This window comes from Chiloscyllium plagiosum, chromosome 5 (assembly GCF_004010195.1).
Source record: "Chiloscyllium plagiosum isolate BGI_BamShark_2017 chromosome 5, ASM401019v2, whole genome shotgun sequence".
Lineage (NCBI taxonomy): Eukaryota > Metazoa > Chordata > Chondrichthyes > Orectolobiformes > Hemiscylliidae > Chiloscyllium > Chiloscyllium plagiosum.
Window position 1 is genome coordinate 55425489 of NC_057714.1, and position 19471 is coordinate 55444959.

General features: G+C 38.6%; 2 protein-coding genes across 2 annotated transcripts in view; one reads left to right on the forward strand and one right to left on the reverse strand.

Annotated features, from left to right (window-relative positions):
* The first annotated feature begins 826 nt into the window (after nucleotides 1-826).
* igfbp3 (insulin-like growth factor binding protein 3) lies at nucleotides 827-5197 on the forward strand. The gene is made up of 4 exons (XM_043690131.1): nucleotides 827-1387; nucleotides 2417-2637; nucleotides 3077-3196; nucleotides 4908-5197. The coding sequence occupies exons 1-4, from the start codon at nucleotides 1048-1050 to the stop codon at nucleotides 5025-5027; spliced, it is 801 nt and encodes a 266-aa protein (XP_043546066.1). The 5' UTR covers nucleotides 827-1047; the 3' UTR covers nucleotides 5028-5197.
* Nucleotides 5198-5608: 411 nt separating this feature from the next.
* The window catches only part of LOC122549910 (insulin-like growth factor-binding protein 4), an 88182-nt gene continuing 74319 nt past the window's right edge, over nucleotides 5609-19471 (reverse strand). Inside the window, exons 3-4 of the mRNA XM_043690130.1 lie at nucleotides 13480-13608; nucleotides 5609-7825 (exon numbers count right to left, since the gene is read on the reverse strand). Of these exons, the coding sequence (XP_043546065.1) occupies nucleotides 7673-7825; nucleotides 13480-13608 (282 nt within the window). The 3' untranslated portion in view covers nucleotides 5609-7672. The remainder of the gene's footprint in view (nucleotides 7826-13479; nucleotides 13609-19471) is intronic.

A 19471-nucleotide genomic window follows, 5' to 3' on the forward strand; every position in this document is an offset into this window, starting at 1 on the left:
CTCCGTCCAAAAGGTGACATTTCTCACTAATCTCAAAATTCTCACTAAACTTGAATCGAACTGCGGACTTCTTTCTGAACTCTAAGCTGCCAATGGCGACTTTGCTTGTTCACAGAGTGAGAGGGGGAGAAAAAAAAACACTAGGTTTGAGTTATCTCCTGAAGCAAAGGAGGCGAATGTGACAATGTCAGAGATTGCATTTCAGCAAGTTCGAATGGGCTGGTTTTTGAGGGAGGGAGACGCATCGTGTGGGACTGACTGTTCCGACCACTGAACACTGAACAATGGAAACCAGCGGGGTACAGTCATTTCATTCGGCTCAGGTGAACCAAAGTCTCAGTTACATGGAGCCTTTCCGCTTGACTGAGGCCAGTCTCCATCCATCATTTTGCAAAATGATCGACTTTAATCATCAATCTGTGCAGATTACAGATTCATCAGCTCGGTGAGGCTGTTTTGTGGAGAAAGAAAACTATTATTTGAAGAAATGATTTAATCTACGGCAAAGTGACGGTCTCTCGATGGCTAGAAGCTTATGTGGCTTCCTGCAGCTTGAAATCGCCCCAAAATGTTGCCCCAGCCCCGACAGGAGACTGGCATTGCTTCGCTCCGTTCCGGGGTGGCACTCACTTGGGCAACTTGTATCGCATGGGGAGGGAGGAGAGGGGAGACACCAGCTTGCCCCGCCCCGAGACCTGTATCAGCAAATAACCAACTAGGGAAACCCAATGGGAGCCGAGTGAATTATTCATATTCCGGGGGGCGGGATCTCGTCTTTCTTGATATAAGAGAACCTGCATTCGCTCCTGGTTTGTCGGAGTCGAAGAAAGTGCAAGCGGGTGAAGTTAATCTGAAAGAAAGTGAAAAAATAATAAAAAAAAAGGAAACCCTTTCTTTCGGTCTGAATTCCGTGGAGCAGCAAACTCGCTTTGTTCCCTTTGATTTTTATTTTGCTGTAATTTTTTTTGTTGCTGTGTGAGGAGCTCTCTGCAAAGGGGTTGAACCCACTCCCCACCCCTCCGCTCGGCGAGCCTGTGTGAGGAGACCATGGTGTACGCGCTATGTGTGCTGGCCGTGGCGACGCTGAGTGTCAAGTTGGCCGCCTCTCTGGGACCTATCGTCCGCTGCGAGCCGTGCGACGCCCGGGCGCTGGCGCAGTGCAAGCCGCTGCAGGGAGACTGCCAGCCGGTCCGGGAGCCGGGCTGCGGCTGCTGCATGACCTGCGCCCTCCGCCAGGGGCAGCAGTGCGGCGTCTACACCGAGCGCTGCGCCTCCGACTTCACCTGTCTGCCCCGGGCAGGGGAGAGCAGACCCCTGCAGGCGCTGCTGGAGGGCAGGGGTCTCTGCACTAACCAGACGGCCAAATTCCGCATCCTGAACGCTGCCGGTAAGGAACTGGGTACTCTCCGTCCCCCTGGCAAATCCACACACTGGCAGAGGGAAAGCTAACTGTATAATTTATTTCAGGTTTGTAGCGGCTGCAGTCACTCACTTTTGTGAATAACTTCGTTTACAAAAGAAAAGGACTGCTTTGGCTTATGGTGCTTCTTGGTGTTAAGAAGCGCTACTATCTTAGAAGATGAGCTTTGACCTTCTGTTCTCTAAACTATGTTAATTTAAGCCCAGGTCCAGGGATTGCATCATCACTGCGATAGAATGATTGCAGTTTACCTGATGCTAAGGTTATATTCTTCACCCGCTCGGAAGCGGCTGTTAACCCGAGGGCTCTGTGTGAACAGTAGCCTCACTGTTGGACTTGAGCAAAATGGCAACATTGCCTCTTTATGTGTTTTAAACAAGGGAGCGTTGCCTGGCCTTTTCTCCAGTGAGGGCACGTTTGGCAGTATTTCTTTTTAAATAGTTTCTAACTCGTAACAGAGCAGAGCCTTGCAATGTGCACATTTTGTTTCAGTTTAGATGCTTTTTAACGTCAGGATTGAGAGAAGTCGCTTGCTTATACACGTAGAATACCCCAACTGCACGTATCTCGTACTGGCACTGGGGTTGCTTTCAAGTCTTTAAAGCTTCCAGCCTTCTGGTTGCTGCAATAATATTATTCGTACGAAATGAACTTATAAAAAAAAAACTTTTAATACTGAAGAGTTAGTAACCAGAATGCTCACTGGGGTACAACTTTGAGGTACTGGTAACAATACTAGCAAGACATCAGTATTTTGGAGTGAGCATAAACATTGGCGATATTAGCTCACCACCGTCTGGTGAAATAGAATATTGCAAAGCTTGCTGCTGAGAGGCTTTCTACTTTAAAAAGCACCACAATAATTGCCTGTTGCCAGCTCTTCCCCGCCCCTCTTTCAGTAAAGTTATCATGCCTTTTATACATTAAATGAGACCTTTGCGCTACCGCAGTTTTGAACCATATTTTACTGGTGTGTCTCTTATTTTTACAATTTAGGAAATACCAACCGTTCAGAAGATGAAAGGAATGCCAGTAACTCTGGGAATGAGTGGAGTCCCAACACACACCGAATGCAAGAGAGTAAAAGTCACCAGCAGCATAATAAACTGCTGAGGAAAGAGGCATCAAGAAAATCTCAGCTGTACAAAATCAACAACGAAGCAGAGAACACAGAAACTACCAACTTTTCTTCAGAAATAAAACATGACACAGAATATGTGAGTGAGCAATGCATCTTTCTATTACATATATATATGTTTTGAGTTTCTGTTCATCAGGAAGTTCCCTCCAATTGTGAAATGAAATTCTGCACTTGTACCCTCTACCACAGAGAATAAGAATCCCCCTGGTCTCCATGGAGTAGTATTATAAATGCACCTAAGTTTTCCATTGCAGCATTTTGACTTATTTTAATGTGTTTTCAGTGTGTTCACATTTGCACAGGAAATGTTCCACACAGGAACTCAGCAAAATGTACTTGAAATGTCACTAAACATAAGGAACCATTGTAATTCTTATCCCAGTGCACCAAAAGTTTGAAAACAATTCAAACATTTTATTTATAGTTTATGCTGAACAAATTGTTTTAATCTCATTAAAGGAAGCTGATCCTTTTCCATGTACCAAGATTGAGATTATTCTGTCTATATTTATCAGGGTCCTTGTCGTAGAGAAATGGAAGACATCCTAAATAATTTGAAAGCTGTATCCATTCTGAGCCCCAGAGGTGTATACATTCCAAATTGTGACAAGAAAGGCTTCTACAAGAAAAAACAGGTTTGTGTTTCTCTTCCCCATCACTGCTTGCTTTCCCTTTTTCTTTCCATTGGATAAATATTTATTTTCCTAATTATAAGTAGGATGTACCCACTGAAGTTGTCTAGAAACAAAACAATCTTGCACTGTTCTTAATACATGTCTGGCATATGGATCATGTACGAGCTAAAATGCAGAAACACCCTTGAGATTTCTTTGCTGCATTAATAAGGGATCAGTAGCCCATTCTGATGTTTTGTTGTAACATAGAATTGAAGGTGAATGAAAAGATTTTACAATCAAATTCATTTTGGGGCATGATTCATACATTTTTTAAACACCTTTTTTGTTGTGCATCTGTTAATGTCCAACATTCACCTTTTTACCCAAGATTGGCCTCAAACTTCTGCATATTTTGGTAGTACTTGGAGCGAGGAATTAGAGATAGTGTGACCCTGTCACAACTATTCCATCCCTTCTGCATCTATAAAGTTTAGTGCATTGGCTGACTGAAGGGATGGAATGCAAATTGGCATAATTTCAAGTGACTAAACATCCTGTCACTTGCAATTGATCTGACTTCAATATCTGTGAGCATTGACCCAGTAGGATTTGTGTAAGTCTCATGATAATTTGTGACCAAATTTGAATTAGATGCAACCACACAGCTAATCTGTGTTAGAAAATCCTGACTGCTGCTGAAAACAACTGATTCAGGAACATCAGAACAGGGGCACGCTTTTCACTGTCTTGAGCCTTTTCTATCATTCTTTTGGGATTATGGTCTATTCCTGTCTGTGCCACTTAATACCCTTGCCCAAAAGAATTGTATCAACCTCAGTTTTGGGATTTTCTTTGCCTCAGTACCTTTCTGGTGGAGAGATTTTGCAGATTTCCAGGTGTAAGCACATTAAGAAGTGGCTAACTCACTCTGAAGCTCCCAATTTCTGAACTATTCTAGCAGGTAGTGGACACCTAACATTTTGTGGTAGATGGAATCTTCATTACTGAGAGCAATCATTTGCAGACTGCAGCAGTGGGCACCTGCTTTGTTTATATTTCAGCTATGTAGAAGTGAAAAAACAAAATGCTGTGATGTGAAAAATCTGAATAAAGAATGCCAGAAATAGTCAGTTGGCCTGGAGAGAGAAATGGAGTTAACATCTTAGATCTGTGATGGAACAAAATTTCTGAAATCTAAAACATTAACTCTGTTTCTGTTGTGACACAGGCTGCCAGATCTGCTGGGTATTTCTATTTTAAATTTAGGAATGGATAGCCTTCATCTTAGCTAAGGTGTGAGATAATATTGTCTGTGAAATACGCTGCAAATGTACTGAAGATGTAAGAGAAAAATCAAACAGGGTCCTAATATTCGGTTGGAAGCTGCTAAGCGATTCAGTATGCTGTGATGCTTAACTAATTTTAAGTCCAAAGTCTACCATTACACCACTATGATACATCACCACACTTTAAGGATGTTTCAGTGCAGCACCTGTTGAAGCCATTCAAAGTAAGGCTACAATGTTTCACAACCTGTTCCTGTAAGATTCATTATTCATAAATGTAACACAAACTTTTGTTAACTGTGAGCATTCCTACCTTTCTCAATGATATGGATCTTTTAACGCTTTTAAGAAGTAATATTCCTGTTCGTAACTATCATTTAGTTAAAGGGAAAATGACATTACCATTCATTTAAATTGTTGACACTCTCTTCTCTTTACCACAGTGTCGATCATCTAAAGGGAGGAGGCGAGGTTTATGCTGGTGTGTGGACAAATATGGCACTCGGCTGCCGAGCTATGAAAGAAATGGAGAATTGCGTTGTTATAGTTTTGAGAGTAAGTGAGATATCCTGCTGCTCCCATGGACTCTGTATGTATGTGAGAGAGAGAGAGAGAAAGAAAGAAAATGAGCAAGAGACACTGATTGATCAGAGACCTCAGAGCAATTGGCAGTAGACATGGATTGCCTGTGTTCTAGAGCTGTGAGTTCTGCTGCCGGTTTAGGTTGAGAAAGGGGGCTTTCTTCAGTCCAGATGTTACAGCTCTATCCTGCCACATATTCTTCCAGCTCCCTGAAAAACTGGGAGTTTTTTTTAATTCCCAAGAAATCTGCACTACAGTTCCCAAGGAAAAGGCACTTCAGAAAGGAATCAGGGAATCTCCACTTGACTATTTAAAAACTGCCTGTGACCAATTTGATCCTGACAGACTTTGTGCTCTTATGTAAAAAAAATTAGTGTATGATACTACATATTTTGAAATGTCTTGTTCTGCAGGTCTGAAACAGGAAACTAGCCTTCACGGGTAAAACTTTCTATAAAATTTTAAAAAAGACTTTGTTCTTTTAAAAAAAGCTTTCATGTTACTAAAAAGTCATATGATTATTTTTCCTTAAATGAAATGAATATTCTGTTAGAATATGGTCTGTATTTAATATAATTATGTTTTTTAATAAACATTATTTAAACTGAATAAACATGAAGCATTGTTTTTTTTTCTACAGCAATAAGTTCATTAGCTAATTTTGTACCACATCATTACAGAAATCAAAAAAAAATTACTTGAGAATCGACTAATTGTGGATCTAAATCATATAAAGGAAATTGGTGATACAGTTACATTAAAAGAAAAGATGTTACCATTTAACAATTTTGATTCATTAGAAACAATTTGAAACGCGAGAAAATTTGAACAAACATATGAGTGCCATCTAGTGGTTATAGGCTATTAAGACATTGTCCAAAAACTCCGCAGGTACAGGAAATCAAATTTACTCCCACATTCTCCAGTCTTTGCTGAGCCAATGTGTTACAAGCAATAATTGATAGGCAACTTCACATACAATCAGTAAAGTAATACTGTTGTTTAATAACTACCCCACTACAAACTTTCTTTACTTATGCATCATGTTTTGTGACTGATTTGAATTCACACATTTGGTACACAGTATCAACACTTAAGGAAAACCCAAACTAGCAATTGTTTTTTGTTTATAACTGCCCAATACATAAAATACATGAAATGATGCATACAGTAGAAAATTAGTTGCATTAGTTTCATTCATTCACAGTAAAATTGCAAAGACAAATTATAACCATTCAATAAGAATTGAGACCTGACAAAGATGACACACTCTTGTAGCAGAAGGCTGTCCACAACTATAGCAGACATTTTTTTAGAAAAAAAATATGCTAACAGAGGATTAAGCAAAGTGTTTGTTCCAGCTTTAGTCACTCCTAATGATAACCCAGGAATTGCTGACCACTTCAGACAGCTTTATGACTTTTCTCATTTAATCCTCTGAAGGTTGACGCTGGATTTTCTACTGCTATCTTACAAGTGCTGAGCACATCAATATTTCCACCTTTTTCTTGGCAGATGCATGACGATTAGACTGAAACAAAGCTGCTTTTGGAGGCAAAGGCTGAAATTCATATCAATCACTACTCATTGTTATAGCAAAAATAAAACCTCTTCACACTCTTTGGGAAAGTGGGCATATGATTTACCTTCAGCTAATGACTAAAAGCGCAAAGAGCCAACACTAACCTTGCCATTATTACAAGCTCATATACAAAGGAGCGGAAAATAGGCTATTCAACCTATCAAGTCTGCTGCACCATTCAACTAGACCTGATAATCCTGAACTCCACTTTCTTGTCTTTTCCCAAAAACCCTTGACTCCCTCATATTAAAGATAATCAGGGAAATATGTGATATGTGTACTTTCACATCATAAGAATAAATTAATTGTCTTTTGTTTATAATTAACAACTAAATTTCACAGGTATGAATGCATTTAAACAGAGAGAAAACCAGCACCAATGAGTTCATTTTCTCTATGAATACTCTATTGTATATAGGAGTGTGTAAAAGGGAAGAGTACTGATGTCAGTAAGCATAAGGATGAAGTTTGGGCAGTTAATAAAAATTATTTTAACTTGAAGACATGTATCACCTTGAAACACACTACCATGCTTTTAGTTTACAAAATATTGGCCTCTAACATGAGGAATGGATCTATGCCTTGAAAATGTTATAATTCTAATAGAGGCAATGGTTAATTAGCAGTGGTAGCAATTTGTAAGATTTAAGCTTTCTATTATTTTAATGCCATGAGATCCTTTGTAACATTAATGTGTTATTAACATTGTTTATACGTAGTGACTTGCAGTGTATTCAGTGACTGTTTAGATAATACTTTTCTCAACTCATGCATTTTTCACAATGTAAAATTATTTTCATGCGCATTAATAGTGAACCAAAAGTGCAATTAGCAACAGTAGATTATTTCACTGGACAATTTAGATAGATGCTATTTTAAATGTGATTTTCAAAAAGAAATCTTTAAACTAAAAAAAAGCAGGAAATAAATAGCTTACATACATGAAAGATAACTGTAACCTATGGTTATCACCTTCAAATGCTCTGGTGTAACGTGTGTGAGAAAAGCAAAGTTGTTATTGCCGCCTCAGTTTTTTAAGATGCTTCAGTTATTTTGTTCGGCTGATGCTGTAACATGTCTCTCATGCCGGTGGCATTGGGGATCACCTCTCACTTCTGGAGAGCCAGGAATTCTCTTTCCATTCCAGCGAAAAACACACCAACACCGTCCATGCTGTCCATCCAGAGCTGACTCGCACTTTCAAAACATAAGTGTAAAAACATTATTGTCCTCGTTGTAAAACAGAAATGAAAGATTAATGAATGAAATTATGTCAAGTGTAGAAATCAACTTTTCCCAATGTATTCATTTCAGACAATCATGCAGAGTTAGTACACATGGTGCATAGGCTTGTTCTAAGGGAAACAGAGTAGGCAATCAGGCTCTGAGGAATCACACATCTGATTCGTGACTTCTGTAATTTTCCAGCCGGAATAACCATTCATGGGGAATTGGATCTCGAGCCTGATCTGTATTCATAAGGCAAGCTGCAGATGTCTGATCAGCATTACCCTTTAAGTACTTTTTCTTTGCTGGGAGAGGGTGGAGATATCTCTTCTGCCATTGAAACAGCACCAACACTCATAGCTCAAAAGGGCACTGTGTTTTGGGTAAGAAAATACAATGAATTTACTTACATCAGGTGACTACTGGAGCTAACAAAGAATCGTGAGCAGAAGAGGCCCACAACTATCTTACTCATGAAGTGACCAGCTTGTCAGTGGACCCCTTTAACACGTATCCCTATGCCTAATGGTTGTTTTCAGTATCTGTCCATGCTTAAAAATCCCCATTCCTATTCTTTTTTCTACGCTGACAATATAATTTTAGGGGATGATAACATGTGAGAAGAAATTGTAGGAGATAGTCTGTTGAAATGGTAGATTCAGAAAAATGTGAGAAAATGGGGCTTGACAAAATTGCAATGCAAGTATTCAATGTAACAGTAATGGACAAATGTTGTGATACAAATAAAGAACTTGTATCAGAAATTTGTGGAATCAGGGCCCAATTAGAATTTAAGTAATAATATAGGCTGATTCTTAGATGCCATATATCCTCATTGAGATAATAATACATGTTTGGAGGTTCTATCTTTTAACCTGAAACAATGCCTACTTGTTTAAGTGGTTGTAAGGCACTCTGACACCATTTGAAGGGAAATATGTTATTTTATCATCTTCATTAACATCTGTCTTGCACCCAACACAACCAAAAGCAGATTGACCAGTCACAAATCTCACATCCCAATAAAGTATTAACCCCTCCAGTAAAGCAGTACTCCCTCAATCTTGAAGTTAGATTAAGTACTGAAATCATCGGAGCTTTCTGATGTAGAATTAAGAGTACCACCACTGAGACAATCAAAAGAAAGCACCAATAATATTCTCTGTGCCTTATTCATTAGAGTGCATGGGATTGGTGGTAGTACACTAATATAGGTTTGAGAATTGGTTAACAGACAGAAGATAGAGAGAAGGAATAAATGGATCAGTTTCAGGATGGCAGGCTATCATTTACGGAAAGACTCCAGCTATCCGAGTTTATACAAAATTTATATGACTGTAATATTTCCAAATTTTTTGATGTCATGAAACTATTTGTGAAGGCTAGTGAGGAACATGCAAGGAGGCTTCACGCGGAGTTGGGTGGGTTAAGTGAATAGCCATGATGTGGAGATGCTGTTGTTTGACTGGGGTGGAAAAGGTCAGAAGTCACATGATACCAGATAAAGACCAGATGAAGGAGCAGCACTCTGAAAACGTGTAATTTCAAATAAACCTGTCCGACTATAACCTGGTGTTGTGTGACTTCTGACCTTAAGTGAATATGTAAGAGCATGGCAGATTGAAAATAATGTGAATAAATGTGCATTTATCCACTTTGGTATGAAAACACAGAGTCAGAAAATTAAGTGAAGAAAATATGGGAAGTGTTGCTGTTCAAAGGCATCTGGGTGCCTTATCGTGAATCATCAAAAACTAGCATGGAGGTGCAATTCTCAGGAAAGGAAGGCAAATGGTATGTTGACCTTCCCCACAGGCGATTTGATTACAGGAGGAAAGATGACTAGCTACAGTCACGTAGTCTTGGTTGGAGTGCACCTTGGATTACCATTTAGGTCTCTCTATCTGAGGATGGATACAGTTGTCATTGAGGGAGCACAACTGAGGATCATCCAATTAATCAATGAGATTGCAAGATTTTTTTAAAATCTGGGGAGATTGAGGAAACTGCCTGTGTTAACTAGGGTGATCTCTTTGAAACTTACAAAATTCTTACACGGTATGACAGGATGGCTGTTTCCACTGACTGGTGAATCTAGAACCAGGAAATGTAATCTCAGAATAAGGGACGGGCCATTTAAGGCTGATAGGAGATGGAATTTTTTCATGCAGAGTGAATCTTTGGAATCTTCCATGCCAGAGAGTTATGGGAGCTCAATCATCGAACATGTTCAAATTAGAAATAGGTTTAATGGCATCCACGGATGTGGAATGTGTGCAGGATATTAGCATGGATGATCAACCATGATCTAATTGAATGCTGGAGCAAGCTTGACAGGCCGAATAACATACTTCTGTTCCTTTGTTCCTGTCCAATTGTTCAGACTTGCTTTTATTTATTGAACTGCACTACAATATTCCACTAGGTGGCATGCTAATACACTGAAGAAGAACAAGCTCCTAAAGTGCTGTAGAAGAGGTTAAGTTTCTGGTTCTGCCCCGAGTGCCAGCCTCATCCAGCAGGGAGGCAGACTGAAAAATCTTATAGATGAAACACCAAGGGCTGCACCTTAATGATTTACTGAAACATACTCGCAATGAACAAAACTCTGCGCTGGGTGAGTTGTAACACTGATTCCCCTCATGGAAGTCAGTGTTATTGATTCAACAGCAGATATTTTATACTGGGGATTTCAGCCAATTGATAAATTAACTGTCACAACACACTTCATGTATGTTTCCAGTCAGTGGACGAAAGACAAACAAATTACCAAATTCCAAATAGACTACTTAGGATGTACAGAAAAACATTGCAAGGCATTTTCAGTTCATTGTATTGAAACATTATGGAATTCACCATTCTCAGAACTATAGCCCTTGTTTGTGTTTGGTGGAGGTGATAAAATGTGCTGTAGCATGAAATGTATGAAAACATTTTCTTAAAGTTACTTTTATGCTGCTTCTAAAAAAAATACTTCATATGTTCTCAAATGTTTCTTTGTGATAAACCAAAACATGGGCAACAAGACTTGAAAATAAATCAGGCTTGTAGGGAATAATGAGACTGGCAACATTCTGCAGAATGGAGGTCAAAGGGATGCTATAAAAGGCATTTGCCATATGGTGCTGATAATTTCTGCTTCTCTGCAACCTACTGATTTCCAGGCATGATGCAGCAATTGGAAAAATAATACCAGGTTTTCGAACTTTATACCATTGCAAACATCTTAATAAAGCGTTCTGCCTTTCTACGCTGTACTACTAGAATAACATAGAACCTACCTCTGCGAAACAGCAACAAGTATTTACACCGTGGGTTACTCTTTCCTTTTTTTTCATATGAAACTCCCCACTTGCCCTTCGCAGTGGGGGACAGGGATGTGGGAGGATGGTTGGAGATGATCAATGGTATATATTGAGACCCTTATGTGTTTCAGGAAGCCAGCAGAATATTCTACCAATGTAAGCATTACTAGAATTCAGCTCAGTGAAGGCCCTGATTGTCTCACGATACAATCCACAGGATAAAGTGTGGAAAAATGAAGGTTTCCCTGAATAATGAAGATTAGTTCCTAGTGGTCATCAGTTGCACATTACACTCATGGGATGCAAGCATCACTGGCAAAGCAGCATCTCCTTGTCTATCCTTAATTGGATTTTAACCAAGTGGCTTGCCAGTCAATTGCAGAGGACAGTTAAGAGTCAGCTATATTACTTTGGGTCTGGAGTCACATGTAGACCAAACTGGATAAGGATGGCAAATTTCCTTCCCTAAAGGACATTAATGAACTGGATAGGGTTTTATGACATTTGATGATAGACTCATGGCATCCTTATTGAGACTAGTTTAACATTTCAAATTTATGAATTGAATTCAAATTCCATCCATCGCTGCAGTAGGATGTGAATCCATGCCCTAAACCTCCAGATGATTAGTCAAATAGCATTACTACAATACCACCATCTTTCCAATTATTGAAATCTTTTGCTGTAGTCCAGAAACAGAGGCGGCAAAGAATTGTTGGACTGCTGAAGTCTCAGCCTGGACAGGACTGCTGCATTAATTTTGAAAAATTTGTTACCATGTCTCTGTGCCTGCTTCTTATAGAATCACAGCTTCCATCTGAGCTGTTCCTCAGACAATTTTAGATATGATGTCATGCATTCTATTTAAAAGGAAAGGGTCCCTGCACAATATGTGAAAGTGGGAAAACAATAGTAGATGAAATGTATGCAGATTAAGGTAATATGCTGCACAAAATTTAGTTCCACACCAATTACTGTGGGAATTATTGTGGAACTGATGAATCTTGTGGAATTGGATTCCTTCCAAATTGCTAGTTTTTTTTTTCCCCCAGAATGCCCCAATCATATCTCAAAACAAAACAGGCATCTTAGACAAATATGTTTCCATCTTAGATAAGTATAACAGGGTGTCATTAGAAACAACCAAAAATGGGTAGCCCATTAGTAAAGTTGAAACTAAAAGAAGATTTAGTATATCTCAGTTAGTATGCCAGAGGGATGACAGCAGACATTTCCTTTAGCATGTTGTAAGTTAAACAACGCTGCTGCAGAAACCTGTACCAAATCTAAGTGACTCATGCAGGGTCTAAATCAGGGATGAGTTTATGCAAATTGTTAAACAGATATGCTTCATAATTCTGCAAACTCTGCTTAGTTAATGCTGCCAGGCAGGAGTCTATAGACACAAATTATTTCCTCTCATGGAGGAGACACATTCATCAAACACAGCTTTGCAACTGGGGAAATTGGGAATCCTTTCTCCGAAAAAGCTTTTAGATTCATAGAGTCATAGATTCAAGCAGCATAGAAATCGGCTCTTTGGCCCACCATGTCTGTTCTGATCAACAAACACCAAACTACACTAATTCCATTTCAATGCACTTGGTCCATAGCCTAGTATGCCCTAAAATTTTAAGTGCTCATTTTTGAGTCTATGCCAACTAAAACTTTCAACATTGAGTTTGATAGAGTTTATTACTCAAGAAAGTTATGGAGTATGAGTCTAAGATGTTCAATTGGAGTTATGATGTAAATCAACCATCATCTAATTCAATGGTCAATCAATGGAGTTCTATGGCTGTCTATCCTTTTTAGGATTCTCTAGGGGGCTGGTTAACTCAATTAACTAAAAAACTAGCGAGTTGTTCAGAACTGTGTCAACAGCTAATGTTTAATTCCCATTCTGACTGAGGTAGACCGCTTCATCCTGTGCTATGTTTGATGTTGAGTCGTACCCCACTAGCGATATCGCCAATCTATTCGTTATTTCAGAGAGAGTTGCCAGAACTCCCTCAAGGGCTATGAAATACACAAATACAAAACATGCTGGAGAAACTCAGCAGGCCTGACTATATCTGTGGAGAGAAAACAGAATTAATGTTTTGGATCCAGATCTGAAAAAGGGCCACTGGACTCAAAGTATTAACTGTGTTTTTTCTCCACAGATGCTATCATAGCCTCTGAATTTTTCCAGCAATTTCTGTTTTTGTGCATTTCAGATTTGCTGCATCAGCAATTCTTTGTTTTATTATCCCTCATAGACAATTGCTAATGGCCTTCTTATTCTTCATTTTCTTTAAACTACAAAAATCTACATACCTGTTTCAGGTTATAAAATCCTCCCTTATCACAGTTTGGAATGTGGAATCTATAAAGTTCTTCATTAGTATGCTGTTGAATCAGAATGATCCTGTCAATGGCTCGTTGCATTTCCTCCTGGCATGGACCCTGTGAAGAATGAATATAATATGGACCTTATACTTTTTTTATTAGTTGCACTGTAAACTCCACAAAATTTATGGTAAACCCAACTGTAAACATTCTACATCAGTAGCTCTTAGCTAATTCAAATACAACAACTAAAACTATAATTTTTTACTAGATGAAGGTGTCGCTTGCTTGACCAGCATTTAGTGGCCATGCCAATTGCCCACAGTGATTAAGAGCTAAACACATTGCTGCTGGTCCAGAATCACATGTAGACTAGACCAGATAAGGATGGTAGTTTCTTTCCCTAAAGGACATTAATGAACCAGGTGAGTTTTTCCAACAATCGACAATAGAATCATGGTCAGTATTAGCCTCTTCATTGCAGATATTTATTGCATTCAAATTCCCATCATCTCCCATGCTGGGTTTCAAATCCAGGACCCCAGAACATCACCTGGGTATCTTGATTGACAATATTGATAATACCACTAGACCGTTGTCTTCACATGGCATGAACTGATATAAACCATGATAAAATCCATCATTATAAACTGACTTTATTCATTCTTCTTATGGATGTTACGTCAGATGTGGCTTGGAATGTAGCACTTCCTGTTGTGAATCAGATGGTTGTGGGTTTAAATCAATTCCAGGATTTGAGCACAAACTCTAGGCTGACAATCCAAAGCTGCATTGTTGGAGTTGCTGTCTCTTGAGTGAATATTAAATTTTGGCCTTGCCTGCCTTTTCAGGTGCAAAAAAATCTCATCATGCTATATAGAAGAAGAATGAGCAGTTATCACCAGTGTCTTGGCCAATATTTACCTTTAATTGACATAGCAAAACAAAGTATATTTTAATTCTTACATTGTTGCTTCTTGGACATAAATTAGCTGTTATTGTTCTTGCATGACAACAAGGACTACATTTCAAAAGTACTTCACTGTTTGTAAAGCACTTTGGGATGTTCTGAGGTCATGAAAATTGCTAAATAAATGCAAGTTTGTTTTCTTATTTATAAGCATTTCATAAAGGAATAAACATTTAATGATTATATAATAACTATATCAAAATCATTCATCTTTTAGTAAGAGAATGATAAGGGCCATTTGCTAAGATATTAGTATCATCAACAGCCATGAGTGTCGGAAGACTGGAAGTTGGCTAATGTGGTGCTATTATTTAAGAAAGGCTGTAAGGAAAAGCCAGGGGACTATAAACCATATGTGAACCTTATGTCAGTGGTGGTTAAGTTGTTGGAAGGGATTCTGAGGGATAGGGTTTACGTGCATTGGACTGGCAAGGATAGATTAGGGATAGTTAACATGGCTTTATGTGTGGGAAATCATGTCTTACTAACTGGATTGAGTTGGATGTGCATACTGTTTAGGAGGTATGGTTAATAAGTTTGCAGATGACACCAAAGTAGATGGTGTGGTAGATAGTGAAGAAGATGATCTCAGAGTATAGCCTTGATCAGGTGGCACAATGGGCTGAGTGGCAGGTGGAGTTTAATTGAGATAAATTTAAGGTGTTGAATTTTGGTAAGGCAAATCAGAGCAGGACTTATACACTTAATGATAGGGCCCTCGGAACAGTTGCCAACCAAAGACCTAGGGGTGAAAGCGCATAGTTCCTTGAAAGCAGAGTCGCAGGTGGACAGGGTAGTGAAAAAGGCATTTGGTATGCTTGCCTTCACTGGTCAGAACATTGAGCATAGGAGTTGGGATGTCATGTTGCAGCTGTACAGGACATTGATGGGGCCACGTTTAGAATACCATGTATTCAAGTTGCCCTTCTGTAGGAAAGATGCTGTTAAACTTGAGAGGATGTGGAAAAGATTTAAAAGGATATTGCCGGGACTGGAAGGTTTGAGCAACAGGGAAAGACTGAATAAGCTGGAGCTTTTATCCCTGGAACACCAGAGGCTAAGAGTTGAACTTATTAAGCTTTATAAAATTATGAGGGGCATGGATAGGGTGAACAGTCAAAGTTTTTTCCCTAGAGTGGTGGTGTTTAACACTGGAGGTGATAGGTTTAAAGTGAGAGGGAAGACATTTAAAAAAGGACCTTTGGGATACATTTTTCACGCAGAGGGTGGTGCATGTATGGAATGAGCTGTCAAAGAAAGTGGTGGAAGTGGGTACATTTCCAACATTTAAAAAGTATCTGAATGTGCATAACAGTTGGAAGGATTTGAAGTGATATAGGACAAATGAGATAAGGGCAGATTGGGATTTCTGGTTGGTGCAGACGAGTTAGACCCAACAGTCTGTTTCTATGTCTCTATGATTCTATGACATTAATAACTTGGACAACTTTGGCTACACAAAAACATAGTGTCTATTTAAAAGAAAAGAAAATTGCAAGCGTCAAGCTTACGATAAGTAGAACAAATCGATTTCAAGGAAGGAATCTGCAATTTTGTTCAGATCGCTATGATAGATCAGTTGAGCAATTTTTTAATGATTGATGATCAACTAATTGTCATAGAATAACAGAATGGTTATAGCATCAGAGAATTCATTCAGTCAGTTATGTCTGTTCAGATTTTCTGATAGCACAATTTACCTTGTGCTACACAACCATTTTTCCTTCTAGTTTGCAAAATAGTTTGTTTTCATATAATAATTCCATTCTGTTTGAATACCTTATTTAATTGAAACTGCCTCAATCATACCCTCAGACAGAACATTCCAAACCCGAATTGCTTCCTGTGTCACAAAATTTTCCTTGTGTTGCCATTGTTTCATTTATCAATCATATTAAGTCTGTGCCAACTGGTTCCAATTCATTCACCAATGGAAACAGTTTCTCTCCCTCTACTCTATCCAGAACCCCATGATTTTGAACACCTTTCCCAAATCCCCTCTCAACCTTAAAATCTCAAAAAAGAGCATCCCCAGCTTCTCCTACCTATCCATGTAATTGATGTCCTTATCACTCAAATCATAAACCATGATGGCCAAAAATGGACGTAGTACTCCAGTTAAGGTCAAATCAGTGTTCTAAGTGGCTTTATCATAACCTCCTTGTTTTTGTATTCTGTGCCAAGGAAACCGTATGCTTTGCAAACTGCACTCTCAACTATCCTACCACCTTCAGTAATGTATATACATATAGTCTCAGGTGGCAGTTCTCTTGCACCACCTTTAGAATTGCACCCTTTAGGTTATGTACTTTTAGATGTTCTTCCTATTGAAATGAATCATTTAAGTTTCATCTGCCATTTGTCCATTCACTCCACCTTTTGAAGTTTAACACTACTATGTGTCAATGTAAATTTGAAATTATGCCTTGGACACTGACGTCTTGGACATTAATGCAGGTCATAATTAGGAAGGGTCCTAATGCTGAGCCCTCTGGAACTTCACCACAAATCCTCCTCCTGTCTGAAAAACTATTACATTTTGTTGCTCTGTCACTCAGCCAATTTTTTATCCATGATGCTATTGTCTGTTTTATTATATAAGTCCTAACTTTGCTCACAATTCTATTGTGTGATAATTTATGAAATGCCTTACCCAAAAAAAACTCGAGCAAACCGTTGAATACGTTTTTCACAAATCCTTGCTGGCTTTCATTAATGATCATATGTTTGACTGAATGGATATTCATTTTGGCCTGACAGTCTCTCCAGCATCAAGATTAAATTGGTCTGGCCTTTGGTTACTGGGCTGTCTTCTTGCATTATTTGTAGCAAGTTGTGGTCGTAGGTTTTCTGCTTGAAATCACTGTAGTCCTTGATAGTGTTAGATAGAATCTAGGATTCTGATCTAGCAATGAATGAAGATATAGTGACATCTTAGATTCAGGGAAATTGGAGGTTACAATACTCCTACCACCTTGCTGCTTGAGCAAGACTGGAAACTGTTGTTGAATTAAGTTTGAGAAATTGATGCAGTTTATTCAATAGGTAGTTCACACAATAGACAGGCAGATGATTTTCGTCTGTGCTGTTATTACTCACGATCTATAACAGCTAGTGTGCTGGTGATGTCTGAGTTATAAATTGAGTTGGAAGAGGTGTCAATTATGAAAACTCTGTCCTGAATAGTGTCAAGCTTCATGAATGTTATTGCCTTACAGCTGTAATCATTTACTGAGTAGTAAGTAGTCCATCACTGTTCTGACCTGGACATTGTAAATGGTGGGGAGACTTTACGAGGTCAGTAGGTGAACCATTTATTGCAGAATATCCAGTTTCTGTTCTTCTATTAATGTTGTTAAAATGACTAGTTCAGTTCAGCTGCTGGCCAATGTTGACCCCAAGACAATGGGGTTCTTGGTGATGGCAATGCCTGAAGGTCCCAGGAGTGATAAGGTCTTTTCTTGTTGCAGATGCCCATTGCCTAGTAGTTATTAGTTACAAATGTTAACTTCAATTTGTCAGCCCAAACCTGGATCTGCTCCAGGTTCTGCTTTTATCCCCATTGATATCAAATTTATCGCATGTCTGGTAGAAAGCTGTGATGAGGTTCAGAAATGATTACTAATTAATTGCAAGCTACCAGCTTTATAATCTTTGCTTTCTATAGCTTTGACCAAAACGTAATATGTCTCAGGAAAAGTTTGCAAACATGGTCTCAATTTAAAGATATAAAATGTTTATCTAAGCGATCAATAAGGGCAATGCTACTTGTGTACTCATGTGACTGATCTCCAGCCTTTAACCCTCAGTTTCTGAGAATAGTTAGGAAGGAAAGGGCATAGACAAACATCAATATTGTTGACATATTACCTACACATTCATGATAATCTATCATTAGAGCAAAGGAATTAAAAGAAATAGATCTTCTGCGTAAGTAGCAACATGCTGTATCACATAATTAATATGAAAGGAAAGTGGCAGCACTAAATCCTTAACCCTGAGCTAATAGCTTCTGATCTGAACTTACTTATTCAAAAGACAATGAGTGGCAGCCAGATACTCAATCAGAATGACTTATCTTGGACCACCATTCTGTATTGCACAGTAAGGAATTGAAGAATGCCCATGACAGAGCTCTCTGGGACCTGAGAGCATATGCTCCATTGGCTCTCTTAGCCATGGAATAATGCTTGTGGGAGGAGAAATTTTGTACAGCAGAAAAAATACTTCAAAAACATGTAAAATAGACAACATTAACAATGGATTGAAATTATCAATGAATATTACTAGTTACTATTGATATACTGAAGGAATTTTGTTATGAAGTACTGAAAACATTTTTCCACATATGAATTTGGTATCTATAAAAGTAAATGATGTTAATGCAAATTCATTTCCTTCTTTCAAGCCACAATGTAAGCTGCAACATTTTGGTCGCTGTGCAAAGATGTGAAATTGCTGTCTGTTTATAAAGCTGGCATTGCAGCTCTGCTTTAAAAAATTAAAGCAGATTAACTGATTAACTCTCTGCTTTAAAAAATAATATCCATTGTTCAGTAGTTCCAGTTATACACCAGGATGACAAGTTAAATGTCTATTCCTCATAGTCTGAGTAAGAGGAGAGAAGAAAATGATGAACAATGAGTATCCATTTTACTGTGATAGGGAGGATATTCTTGGGAATACATTCAGGGAAAGTTATTTGGGTGGAACTGAGAAATAAGAAAGTGATGATCACCTTATTGGGATTGCATTATAGACCCCCTAATAGTCAGTGGAGAATTGAGAAACAAATTTGTAAAGTGATTTCACTTACCTGTAAGAATAATAGGGTGGTTAAGGTAGGGAATTTTAAATTTCCAAACATAGACTGGGACTGCCATAGTGTGAAGTTTTTAGATGGAGAGGAGTTTATTAAGTGCGTACAAGAAAATTTTCTGATTCAGTGTGTGGGTGTACCTGCTAGAGAAGATGCAAAACCTGACCTACTCTTGGGAAATAAGGTAGGGC